This window comes from Ambystoma mexicanum, chromosome 8 (genome assembly GCF_040938575.1).
Source record: "Ambystoma mexicanum isolate Mex_15411 chromosome 8, UKY_AmexF1_1, whole genome shotgun sequence".
Classification (NCBI taxonomy): domain Eukaryota; kingdom Metazoa; phylum Chordata; class Amphibia; order Caudata; family Ambystomatidae; genus Ambystoma; species Ambystoma mexicanum.
In genome coordinates this window covers 1,420,417,179-1,420,429,482 of record NC_090929.1, presented here as the reverse complement: position 1 = coordinate 1,420,429,482, position 12,304 = coordinate 1,420,417,179, and the positions used below count along the sequence as shown (strand labels likewise).

At 52.8% G+C, this 12,304-nt stretch overlaps 1 protein-coding gene across 2 annotated transcripts in view; it reads left to right on the top strand.

The window, feature by feature from the left end:
- Positions 1–12,304, top strand: part of LOC138473064 (zinc finger matrin-type protein 4-like) — a 1,763,309-nt gene that overhangs the window by 1,593,013 nt on the left and 157,992 nt on the right. For both annotated transcript variants that reach the window (XM_069611557.1, XM_069611558.1), the window contains exon 6: positions 3,039–3,135. In XM_069611557.1, coding sequence (XP_069467658.1) covers positions 3,039–3,135 — 97 coding nt within the window. The remainder of the gene's footprint in view (positions 1–3,038; positions 3,136–12,304) is intronic.

The window sequence follows — 12,304 nt, the reverse complement described above, 5'->3', positions numbered from 1 at the left end:
AGGAGGAATTCTGGAGTAATTGAGTACTAGGCAACAATCCATGTGAGAATCAATGCATTTGACTGCGAAATAATCTTTCAACTGAGATTGTGGAACACACAGACAAGGTCCAGCCACGACTTGTGTGTGTTGTGAATATTGTCTGTGCATTTCCAGAGTGTAAGGACTGTGTACCGTGCACCCTATTCTATGAATTGTTTCATTATTGCTTGCACGGTCACCCTGTGCACTCATTGTGCACCCTGTGCACTCATTGTGCGCTTCATTGTATTCCATCTGGGCCCGTTATTTAACACACGTTTAGTTTTGCTTCTTTTTGATAAAGTAATTTTTTTCTAGGCACCTTACTTTTCTAGTTCAGACAATCAACTGTGATTGTAATCAACGTTTATATTATTAACACTTCACACATGTATTATTTAAATTATTCCCCAGGTTGCCCCTAAGCATTCTGGGTTATTTCCTATAGCATACGTTGCACTATGCAATTCCCAAGCATGATGCTAACAGTGCAATGCTCTGAAGGGGTGGTGATTGCTAGCTGAGTTGAAGATCTTCAGTTCTGCCTGTGAGTCCCTTTATCTCTGTGTGTTGGCTATTAAAGTGCCAATTGCATAATCCGCCATCTATTCACATCCCGGCTTCTGTAATTGGTTCCATTGAGGCGTCATCTGCCAAAATGTTCTAAGTATACCATCACATGTTCAAGAGCCTCCTGCTACAAAATATATATATCTATTCTGTAAGATCTGCAACATGGAGATAGGCCTGAGCAACATTAAATACCTAAAATCAACGCTTGGCTATTATCTTTCATTTGGTTGCCAATTCTCCTAAACATCTTTTCAGCACCCCATTTTCTGCGTTAACACTGAGGGCCTGATTCACAGAGCATTTTCTTATGGAATTGTGCCATTATAATACCGGCCTGTGAATCAGGCCCTGGCTGTCCTTCTGCTGATATTCCTTGAGCTCCTCAAAAGGGAATCAGTTGGCATTTAAAATGGATACCAGATCTGTATCTCCGAGCAGCAGTTTCAAAACGCGTCCTGGGGGAATTAGTACTAAAAGCTAAGTAGCTAAGAGCTGGGGGTATATCTGACCCCTACCAGCCCAAAAATTGCCTTAATTACCGGCACAGCCGGTAATAGTGGCAGAATACCACCCCATGGTGTCATATGGGACTCCATGGGGTGGGGATTAACCTGCTTTACCGGTTTGTAATCCGCCAGTTAATCCAGCAGACCAAGTGCCGCTAACTGTAATTCCATTTGTCGGTATTCTGGTGGTTTTACCGCCGGAATACTGGCAAACTTGGAGTAAGGCTCAAAATGTTTGTGAACCAAATTACCATGTCGGTTATTTAATGTAACTATCTCTAACAGAAGAAGACACAGTGGCTATGTCGCCATATGCTACTGGACAAGACTCTCAATTTTGTTTGGGCACACATAACTCAAAAGGGGAGCAGCGCCGACATATATTGTGGAGGCAAGCCTAACGGTGGTATTTTTTTGCACAAGAAGCACACAAATGTTTTAAAGTGGAAACAGTTGCATATATTATTTGGCCATGGCTCAATTTGTTTAGGTACACCTTACTTAAAAGGTAGGCAGCCCTGGCGTTTATAGGTGAGCCAACTTTCCACATTTGGCAGTGTTAGACATTGTGACCACTAGATACTATTGCCAAAGATTTGGGTTGGATATTGGTGACTCGCGCGCTGCCTTCCTAGATAGTGACAAATAATATCATGATTAAAATAAATTGAAATGTTCAATGAGGGTCATTTCAAAATTTCAATTTTAATCCTGGTGTGGTCAGCTGACACGTGTTTCGACCCAGAGGTCGTTCTCAAGGCCTTTCTCCTAAGGAATTGGTACATTGACCGTATTGGTCTCGATACAATTGGTTGATGGTCAGCTGCTTAGCTGGATGGTATGGTTCTTGATAACTATGATTGTAATTGCTGTTTGGCACAACTTAAAGTGATTGTGCTAAATGTCGATGGTATGAGAGCAAAGTGATGACTTCATGGAAACTTCCCTTCAGATGAGTGCATTGTTTCAATCTCCACCTTTAATGGCAAAGCCAGGTCCAGGGGCTCTATCCCTTCTGTCAGATACTATAGCCACATCTGAATGCACTCATTGTAACTGAAAGACTGAATGCATTTTTTTACATTTTATTAAATGTAAGACTTTAGAATCAGGGATGTGATGCCCTTTAGCCCCACCCACCCATGTCCCCAAAGAGCTGTAGGTCATGTTCCCACTTTGCTGCTCCATCTTTCCAAATTGTTGAAAACTGCTCTACTTTCATGTTGGTGTAGCTTTCCTTCATATTTGTAGTTGGTGTGAATTGTGATAAAAGCAAGTGTAAGAAAACACAACATTATATTAGTTAATGCATTTGAGGTAGCTATATAATTGAAATGCAATAAAGAAACACGTTTTATTTGTTTTCACATACACCAACAGTCAAATTTTGAGAGTTTTCCCAACTCAGTTCCTTCCTTCCTTCCTTCCTTCCTTCCTTCCTTCCTTCCTTCCTTCCTTCCTTCCTTCCTTCCTTCCTTCCTTCCTTCCTTCCTTCCTTCCTTCCTTCCTTCCTTCCTTCCTTCCTTCCTTCCTTCCTTCCTTCCTTCCTTCCTTCCTTCCTTCCTTCCTTCCTTCCTTCCTTCCTTCCTCTTTCCCTCCCTCTCTCCCTTCCTCCCTCCCTCCTTCCCTTCCTTCCTTCCTTCCTTCCTTCTCTTACTCCCTCTCTCCCTTCCTTCCTTCCTTCCTTCCTTCCTTCCTTCCTTCCTTCCTTCCTTCCTTCCTTCCTTCCTTCCTTCCTTCCTTCCTTCCTTCCTTCCTTCCTTCCTTCCTTCCTTCCTTCCTTCCTTCCTTCCTTCCTTCCTTCCTTCCTTCCTTCCTTCCTTCCTTCCTTCCTTCTTCCCTTCTTTCTCGCTTTTCCATTTATCGCAGTCTCACTGTTGTTATTTTTTCTAATGTCTCACTTTCCTCTTCTTTGTCTCTTCCTGTCTTTCCTCACAGCTCTGAGAAGCAGCTACACTTGCAACCTTTGTCATGTGGTGTTAAACTCAATCGAGCAGTACCATGCACATCTGCAGGGAGCCCGACACCAGAGCAAGTGAGTAAAGCAAGACTTCCACGTCAAAAGTAATCATCTTCTGTCAAAAGTAATCATCTTCGGTCCAAATCACACTGAACTGCTCTGCAGTACATATGCAGATGCCAGGAGCATCTCAGGCGTCCACCAGCTGTCTTACACCACATTAACAACCTTACACATCTGTACATCTGGGGTGTCCTGAGAATAATGGAGATGCTCATGTGCACAAAGATTCAGTAAGATTTTTCAAGTGCATCGATGCTCCAGGCTTTTCAGATGCTGTTCCAGGACACATCTTTGTAAAAATTGTATAAAGAGGCCGCGGTAAATCTGAGGGGCCCCGAGCATCTGCTGATTGTTTCCAGAGGAGGTTGTAGTGAATCAATCCCCAACACAATAGGAGAGAATTAGTCCACCATTCTTGAATGCTGTGCATTTCAGCCCTAGAAACCACAATTCATAGAATTCAGCGCACAAGTAGCGCACGCGGCTGGTGCACAGCGTGCGCGTGCGATAGTCTGCGCCAGCCGCGTGCGCCAAAACCGAATCTGGCGCACAGCGTATTCATGGATTTTAGCTTCCCCAGGCAGCCGTGGCGCACAGTGGCGCAGCGACTCGCTGCAGCGCCAGTTACGCCCCCAGGAACGCCCCTTGCGCTGGGAAATCTCATAAAAATCACAAACCAGCGCAAGGGGCTGCGCTAACCCTGGACCATCACGGCAAGCGGCCCATGCGACTTTGAAGGGTGCGCGGGAAGTTTCACACGTCAAATCCCAGGCTACGTCCATTTCAGGGGTGCGCGGGAAGTTTCACACGCGAAAAGCCAGGGTACATCCATTACAGGGGTGCGCGGGAAGTTTCACACGCGAAAAGCTAGGCTACGGGAATTCCAGGGGTGCGCGGGAAGTCCCACACGCGAAAAGCTAGGCTACGGGAATTGCAGGGGTGCGCGGGAAGTCCCACACGCGAAAAGCCAGGGTACGTCCATTACAGGGGTTCGCGGGAAGTTTCACACGCGAAAAGCTAGGCTACGGGAATTCCAGGGGTGCGCGGGAAGTCCCACACGCGAAAAGCCAGGGTACGTCCATTTCAGGGGTGCGCGGGAACGTTTCACACGCGAAATCCCAGGCTACGTCCATTTCAGGGGTGCGCGGGAAGTTTCACACGCGAAAAGCCAGGGTACGTCCATTACAGGGGTGCGCGGGAAGTTTCACATGCGAAAAGCCAGGGTACGTCCATTACAGGGGTGCGCGGGAAGTTTCACACGCGAAAAGCTAGGCTACGGGAATTCCAGGGGTGCGCGGGAAGTCCCACACGCGAAAAGCCAGGGTACGTCCATTACAGGGGTGCGCGTGAAGTTTCACACGCGAAAAGCTAGGCTACGGGAATTGCAGGGGTGCGCGGGAAGTCCCACACGCGAAAAGCCAGGGTACGTCTATTACAGGGGTTCGCGGGAAGTTTCACATGCGAAAAGCTAGGCTACGGGAATTCCAGGGGTGCGCGGGAAGTCCCACACGCGAAAAGCCAGGGTACGTCCATTACAGGGGTGCGCGTGAAGTTTCACACGCGAAAAGCTAGGCTACGGGAATTGCAGGGGTGCGCGGGAAGTCCCACACGCGAAAAGCCAGGGTACGTCCATTACAGGGGTGCGCGGGGAAGTTTCACACGCGAAATCCCAGACTACGTCCATTTCAGGGGGGCGTGGATAGTTGAACACGCTACTCCGATCGTTGGGTCTTCACAGGTCTTCCCTGTACAGCCTCCACGTCCCCTGCATGCAGTCCACACCACAGGGGATTACCCTGCACACCTGCTCATGACTCCCACCCCCCAGCAGTCATGGGGCACCCTCCACCAGGCCCCCACCCATGTCTCCCACCACCCCCACCCCCCAGCAGTCATGGGGCACCCTCCACCAGGCCCCCACTTATGTCCCACTCATGCCTCCCACCACCCCCACCCCCCAGCACTGTGGGGCACCTGCCAGCAGGCCCCCACTTATGTCCCACTCATGCCTCCCACCACCCCCACCCCCCAGCACTGTGGGGCACCTGCCAGCAGGCCCCCACTTATGTCCCACGCATGTCTCCCACCACACCCACCCCCCAGCACTGTGGGGCACCTGCCAGCAGGCCCCCACTTATGTCCCACTCATGCCTCCCACCACCCCCACCCCCCAGCACTGTGGGGCACCTGCCAGCAGGCCCCCACTTATGTCCCACTCATGTCTCCCACCACACCCACCCCCCAGCACTGTGGGGCACCTGCCAGCAGGCCCCCACTTATGTCCCACTCATGCCTCCCACCACCCCCACCCCCCAGCACTGTGGGGCACCTGCCAGCAGGCCCCCACTTATGTCCCACTCATGCCTCCCACCACACCCACCCCCCAGCACTGTGGGGCACCTGCCAGCAGGCCCCCACTTATGTCCCACTCATGCCTCCCACCACACCCACCCCCCAGCACTGTGGGGCACCCTCCACCAGGCCCACACAGATGTTCCCCTGCCAATAGGAAATCACAATACAGATCCCAGGATCCCATGGGCAACCACATCCCACCCCATGTCACCCCAGTCCATACACACATCCAAGGTACACATCCATTCAAAAATCAAATACCCATTACATGATACATAACCAATGAGCAGTATGCGCATGAGTCCAAGTCCGTCAGACTCACACAATGGCAACACATGACTGTGAAAACCCAGATTGTGACAGTCAACAAACCAATGAGAGAAGTCCACACAATAGAATCAAAAGAACAATGTATTAAAATGTAAGAAGGAAAAAAAAAGAAACACCTAAATGAATACACAAAGTAACAGGTAAAAAACAAAAAAAATCTAATGAAAGGTGAAATCCAAAAGAACGGGTGCAAAGTCAATCAAAATGGAAATCAAAAACAAACACATTGCCCCATGGTCCAAATAATAAAATCGAAAATATCCACAAACTATGTACAAAGATGATTGTCCGGGTCCAATATCCCTAAAAACCATAAAATGAAACCTACCCAAAACCTAATTAATGCTAACTATATACAAAAAACGTGGGCCATTGTCCAATCAACACAAATAATAAATAAAAATAAAGGAAACCTACTATCTACATAACTATATACAAAGGCGGCGGGCCAGTCCTGCGGCTCACTGAGAGATGTTATGGGCCAGGGCATCATTGAACTCCCTTTCTATCTCCCCGAGGCGTTCATCCTCAATGGCCCCGAGGGCCCGCAGGGCTGACGCAGTGTCCACCTCCAAGCCCCTACAGATCTCCTCAGGGCCCTCTGCATGGAGTCCACCGCCCTGACCATAGCGAGCCGCCCCTCTTCTGCCCGCCGCCTCTCCGCATCTATTGCGTGGCCTAACCGCTGCCACACGGAAGACACATTCTGTCCAGGGTCCTCCTGCCCTCCAGCCGATGGCTGCCCCTCCGATGTTGATGGCCCCGAGCCATGACGCCTCCCACGTCGCTGCCGCTGCCTCTGCAGCCACTGCCTCTGCCAGCACGACGGCATCCAGGCTGATGGTATCCACCGACGCCGTTGTGCACGTGCCCTGCCTGATGATGCCGGCACATCCTCCACCTGCAGGGGTCCAGTTGCCATGGTGTCCACACCAGCTGGACCACCGACTCCCGACTGTGGCAGGGATGGGATCCCCACTGAGCCGGCTGCATTGGTCGGGGCAGGACCACAGGGGGCCCTGGTGTCAACTGGGCCGGAAGACGGCAAGGAGAACGACCGGCGCATACTTTCCACAGAGGAGGAGATGCCCGACACATTGGCCATCACCTGCAGAAAACCCGCGCCAATGGCAGATCCCAACTGGGCCACGTCGGCACGGTGCTCTTCGTGATGATGTGTGTGCTCCTCCCGGGAAGCACGCACGTCATCACGAATGACCCCCGTGCGCAACGCGACCCCAATCAGGACCTTTTCCATGCGCCCACGGATCCCCTCGTCCGCAGGTGGAGGGGAGTCAGATGACATAGACACCCCCTCCACCTGCGGACGGGCCTGGGACGGGGCATCCATGCTGGTGCATGGTGGTGCACTCACAGGGTCAGGGACAGCGACATGCACAGGCACCTCCACGGCGACCTGTGCTGCCTCCTGCCCCTGGCCCTGGACTGCACCACTTGCACCAGCAGGGATGCCCCCACCAGGCCTCAGGTGTGCCTCAGTCTCGGCCGCCTCCTCCTCTGTAGAAACCACCAACCTGGATGGCTCCTTGCACTCTTCCGCTGTAGCTGGCCCCTGTGGGGGCTCACCCACCCCTTCCGCCGCAGCCGTGGGGGCATCCCCGCCGTCTACCTCCACAGCGCCGTCTCCGCCCTCTCCATCACTAGCCGCTGCATAGAGGGAGACATAGAACACAAGCATCAGGGCACTGTACAATGGTCCCCTACACAGGAAGCAATATCAGATGACTGGCAATGGTAAAGTACACTTCTATCATGTCCCTCCACAACACATGGGTCAGGCAATACACACACGCAACACCCATGGTCCATGGCATGCACATCAACATACATGTCCACTGCACTCTTCTAAAGTACGATGTCATGGAACTCACATGCATCATTGGTCATGCAAATCACACGCACACACTTCACCTCTGTCACATCCATGTGGCCTCGTACATCACAAACACAGTGGATACAAGGATGATTAGGCAGCATCAGTGAATCTGTACAGTGTCACAGACATGTGTCATGCATCCATGCCATTCAAAAGTCACAGACATGCAGGTCAAGCACACCGACCTCGACACCATACATGTACCTGGCATCAGCATCCATCCCTCACCCACACCCATGTCCACGAACATACACTTGCATGCTCACATGTGTCCAATCTGCATAGGCCTCCTCAGGTTGCATAGCAACACATACAACAACCATGTGATCCACAAATTACTGGTCGCACATGCATCGCCATGACAACACTGCACACATACATGCCTACAAGGCCCATTCCACACATACAGCATCACACAACCAGCACACTGCAACATGCACTGTCTCACACAGCAATGCCTGCACACTTACCGCTCAACTCCAGACGGGTCTCCCTCTCAAGGACCTGGGAGTGGAGCGCTGGGTGTATGCGTGCCAGGACCCTCATTTGGATCGAACTCATGTGGCCCCGGCCCCCCTCCACGAGGCGCCGGGCCTTTGAGAGGGTCCTGGACCTGCAGTCCTCCCAACGCTTCCTGACATGTGGGTTGTCGCGGACTGCCACCCCCTCCGCGTTGATGGCAGTCATGATGTCGTCCCAGATCCGAGTCCGTCCTTCATAGTTGGCGCGGCTACTTCCGAAGAGGGCATCATACTGCCCCAGGACTCGCTCCACCAGGACCCCAACCTCGGTGACACTGAAGCTGGGGCCCCTCTGCCTCTCTGGCTGGGGGTTGCCAGTGGTGCCAGATGTTTCAGTGCCCGACATGGCAACCCCAGAGGCAGGAGTGGGTGGGCAACTTGGTCCTGGGGCTGGGCTGTGGAGTGGTGTTCTTCCAGTCGGGAGTCTTCAGTTCCAGAAGGGGTGGACACAGCAACTGTACGCCTGCAGATGGCTGATGTGCAGGCACCAAATGGCAGGGCACGGTGGCAGCAGGCAGGCAGGCAGGCAGCAGCAGATGGCACGTGGGAGGCTGCTCGGGGCACTGGGGGGCAGTAACTCGGCCTTCTGGGCAGGAGCGTGGTCTTCCGTGTGTGAACGCGTGGCCAGCTTGATACGGAGTGAATTGGCACGTGAAAATCATGCACGTCTGCGTGGAATCCGAGGAAAGGCCCTCAGCGCGTAAGCACGTCAGCACGCGTACGCGATTTCATTGGTCCAAAGGGCCAGGCGCGTAAGCGCGTCTATAACGCACGGCCGTTTCCCAACCCGCGTGATTGGTCCAAAGGGCCAGGCGCGTAAGCGCGTCTATAACGCACGGCCGTTTCCCAACCCGCGTGAAAAAATAAACCTCCCGCGCGAGCGCGTCAGCACGCGTACGCGATCTCATTGGTCCAAAGGGCCAGGCGCGTAAGCGCGTCTATAACGCACGGCCGTTTCCCAACCCGCGTGATTGGTCCAAAGGGCCAGGCGCGTAAGCGCGTCTATAACGCACGGCCGTTTCCCAACCCGCGTGAAAAAATAAACCTCCCGCGCGAGCGCGTCAGCACGCGTACGCGATCTCATTGGTCCAAAGGGCCAGGCGCGTAAGCGCGCCTATGACGCACGGGTGTTTCCCAACCCACGTGAAAGAAACACAAGCCAGTGTCAATGCGTGTGATTGGAGGCTGGCCCTTCAGCGCCTACACGCGGAAGTGACGCAGGACCTGTGGGCCTGCATAAAAGGTACATGTAGAACGCCATTTCCTTGTACGTGCTTTTCGTGGAGAGCGAGTTGGTGTATTCTGTACTTCTTGTCAGTTGACACGCGATTTACTTCACGACGTTCAAAGGTCGTACTCCCTGTTACCTCTGACAGCTTTTTCTCTATTGCTCTTTTTCCTGGGCCTGTTTCCTCACACAGCGTTCCCTTCTACTGTTGTCCTGTCTCCTCAGACAGCGTCCCATTCTTCTTTTGGCGGGGGTGTTGCCAACGCGCACACGCGCGTCTTTTTGACGCATTTCTCCCTGGCAGACGGTGAGTTGCGCACGCATCTATCATCTGTGCTTGCCCCGTGTGTCACATACCTCTTCAGAGGTCAATCTAGGCTGCATGTGACACGCATACGTTCATTCTTGTGTTACTGGATGCCACAGCGTAGTGCAGGGTTTTTTATACGCACACGTGGTCTAGGAGGGGTATCGTGCACGTTCCTTAACTTTTTTGGGGTGCCTGTGCGTTGCGTGACCCGTCATCTTTCCCCAGGGGTTTCATATAGCCTTGCCACTGCACTAGGGTACGAATACCATCTGGTACCCAACCCCTTTGACACCCAATTGCCCAGGACAATTGTGCACACCCACTCCCATACGCACAATAACATCAGTGCCATGGTTGGGAGGCGTGCAAGCCGTAAGGGTGGCAAAGGTGGCCGAGCCACACGTGGTGGCCGTGGAGGATCCACTAGGGGACGTGGTTGTGGCTTGCTGGGCGCCCCTGTCCCCCCCAGTCTGGAGGACCAGTCAGGGACACCCATGCCCCCCCCCTCACCCCCCCCAGGTTGAGGGTCATGTGGCTGATACCAACCCTGATCAGCCCTTGTTGGACCAGCCCATTGTGGCACCAGACCTGTCCGAGGGTGACTCCATCGCTGACATCCAGGTCAGCAGGTCCACTGCACGTGCACCGGTGCACATTGGTGTCATCAGGACACGCGCATCTATGCCAGATAGGTCATCTGCTGCCCCCCGTGGGCAGGGTGTGGCTCCATCCACCCCACCTCTCATACACCCTGCCAAGACTGTGTCGGTCCTAGTTCATGCACCTCAGATCAGGCCTGACCCTATCCCTCTACCCCCAATGCCTGCACCTACTCCCATGCTGAGTGTGCAATCCCACACACCCAGTACTGAGTCCACCACGGCTCCTGCCCCTAGTGTCCACAGCGGCGTAGGACACTCTGGATCCCCACCCCCTTCCAAGCGGAAGAGGAAGAGTGCACGTCCGGCACAGGCTGATGCCCCAGGCACGGCTGCACAGTCCGGCCCATCAAGGAAGCCCAGCTTCACAGACGCCGAACTGAATGCACTTGTTCAGTATGTGTCAGACCATCATAGGGAAATGGTCATCGTTGCAGGGTCCAAGACCACACATGCCAGACGCCAGGCACACTGGCAGACCATTGCTGACAAAATAAGTGCCCTTGGAGTAGTGAGGCGCACAGCTAGTGATTGCCAGAAGCGCTGGAATGACCTTAAGCGCAGGGCAAAGGATAAGCTGGCCTCAAGTCATGCCGCAACCTTGGTGACTGGAGGTGGGTCCCCAGCACAGGAAATAGAACTCACACCACACGAGTCCGTAGCTGGATCCTACGTCACCGAGGGACAACTCCAAGGTGTGGGAGATCTCCCTGATTACGAGGCATCATCCGGTGAGTGCACATGCATGTGTGTTATATCCATGTGCATGGTGTGTGTGCGAAGCCTTCATGTTGGGTGCCTGTCAAGGGGGTGTGTGGCAGAGTTGATAGTGTCACCCACGTGCCTCATCCAGTATGTTCAGTGCAACACCATGTGCCCACACCACTATCCCTACTGGCAACAGTGCACATATGGCCCTACACCATGGAAGTTCCCCTTGAATTGTCATTTTGTCACGACATTGTTGCTCATTCTCCCCTGTCTATTCATCTTATGTCTTACATACCATTCCTACACTTTCCCCCAGCCATTCAAGTTCCATCGTCACATGCCTGACATGCAATGATACCACATGCTAATGCGTCCTCTGTATATACATGGCACTCAACATGCTGTCATACTCTGGAATTTGCCTTGACACCCACCTCCTACCTGTGTGCTCTTGTTCCGTCTGGTTTCAAGCCCCATTCCCTCACACTCCATGCTGCTCTTCATGGTCTATCTTCCCTGACTTCTACTGTTCAGACCATCGTGCCCTACTCACGACACCTGCTTGCAAACAGTCAAATGAGGGCACCCTGCCCTCCAATGCGACCCACCCTATTGCTGACAAGTACATCTGAGCCTACTCAAGGTTAACTCTCACTGACATCTGCTCATACATGCCTTTGCCTGTCCCATGTCCTCTCTCCTTGCTCCTCTTCCACCATCAATGGTTTGACCCTTTGGGGTGTACTCTTGGCCTCCTTCCAATCCTCAGAGGCCACAATTGATGTGTATGGTAATGGGAGCATCTCAGTCCAAGGCCCTCAGGCCAAACTTATTCTCCTTGACAAATGCTACCCACATCTCATCAACTTCCTTTCCTCTCCTGCTGTCCCCCCTCCTCTCTCCTCATCTATCCTGCACTGCCTCCCTGCACCCTCCCATGATCCTTCTCTGCCTCGCACTCCAACTCCTACACATGCTGCACCTCTGATCTGTAGCACTCCCCGTAAGTCCTACAAGGCTGTCAACCTCCTCCACATTTACACTCCTTACTCTGCCGCTGCATCAGGCATTCCTCCAATATATGTCACTTACATGAGATAATGCACCTTGACATCCTTGGTCTCATGGAAACATGTCTGACGGCCAGCTCTGTCTGCATCTTTGACACAC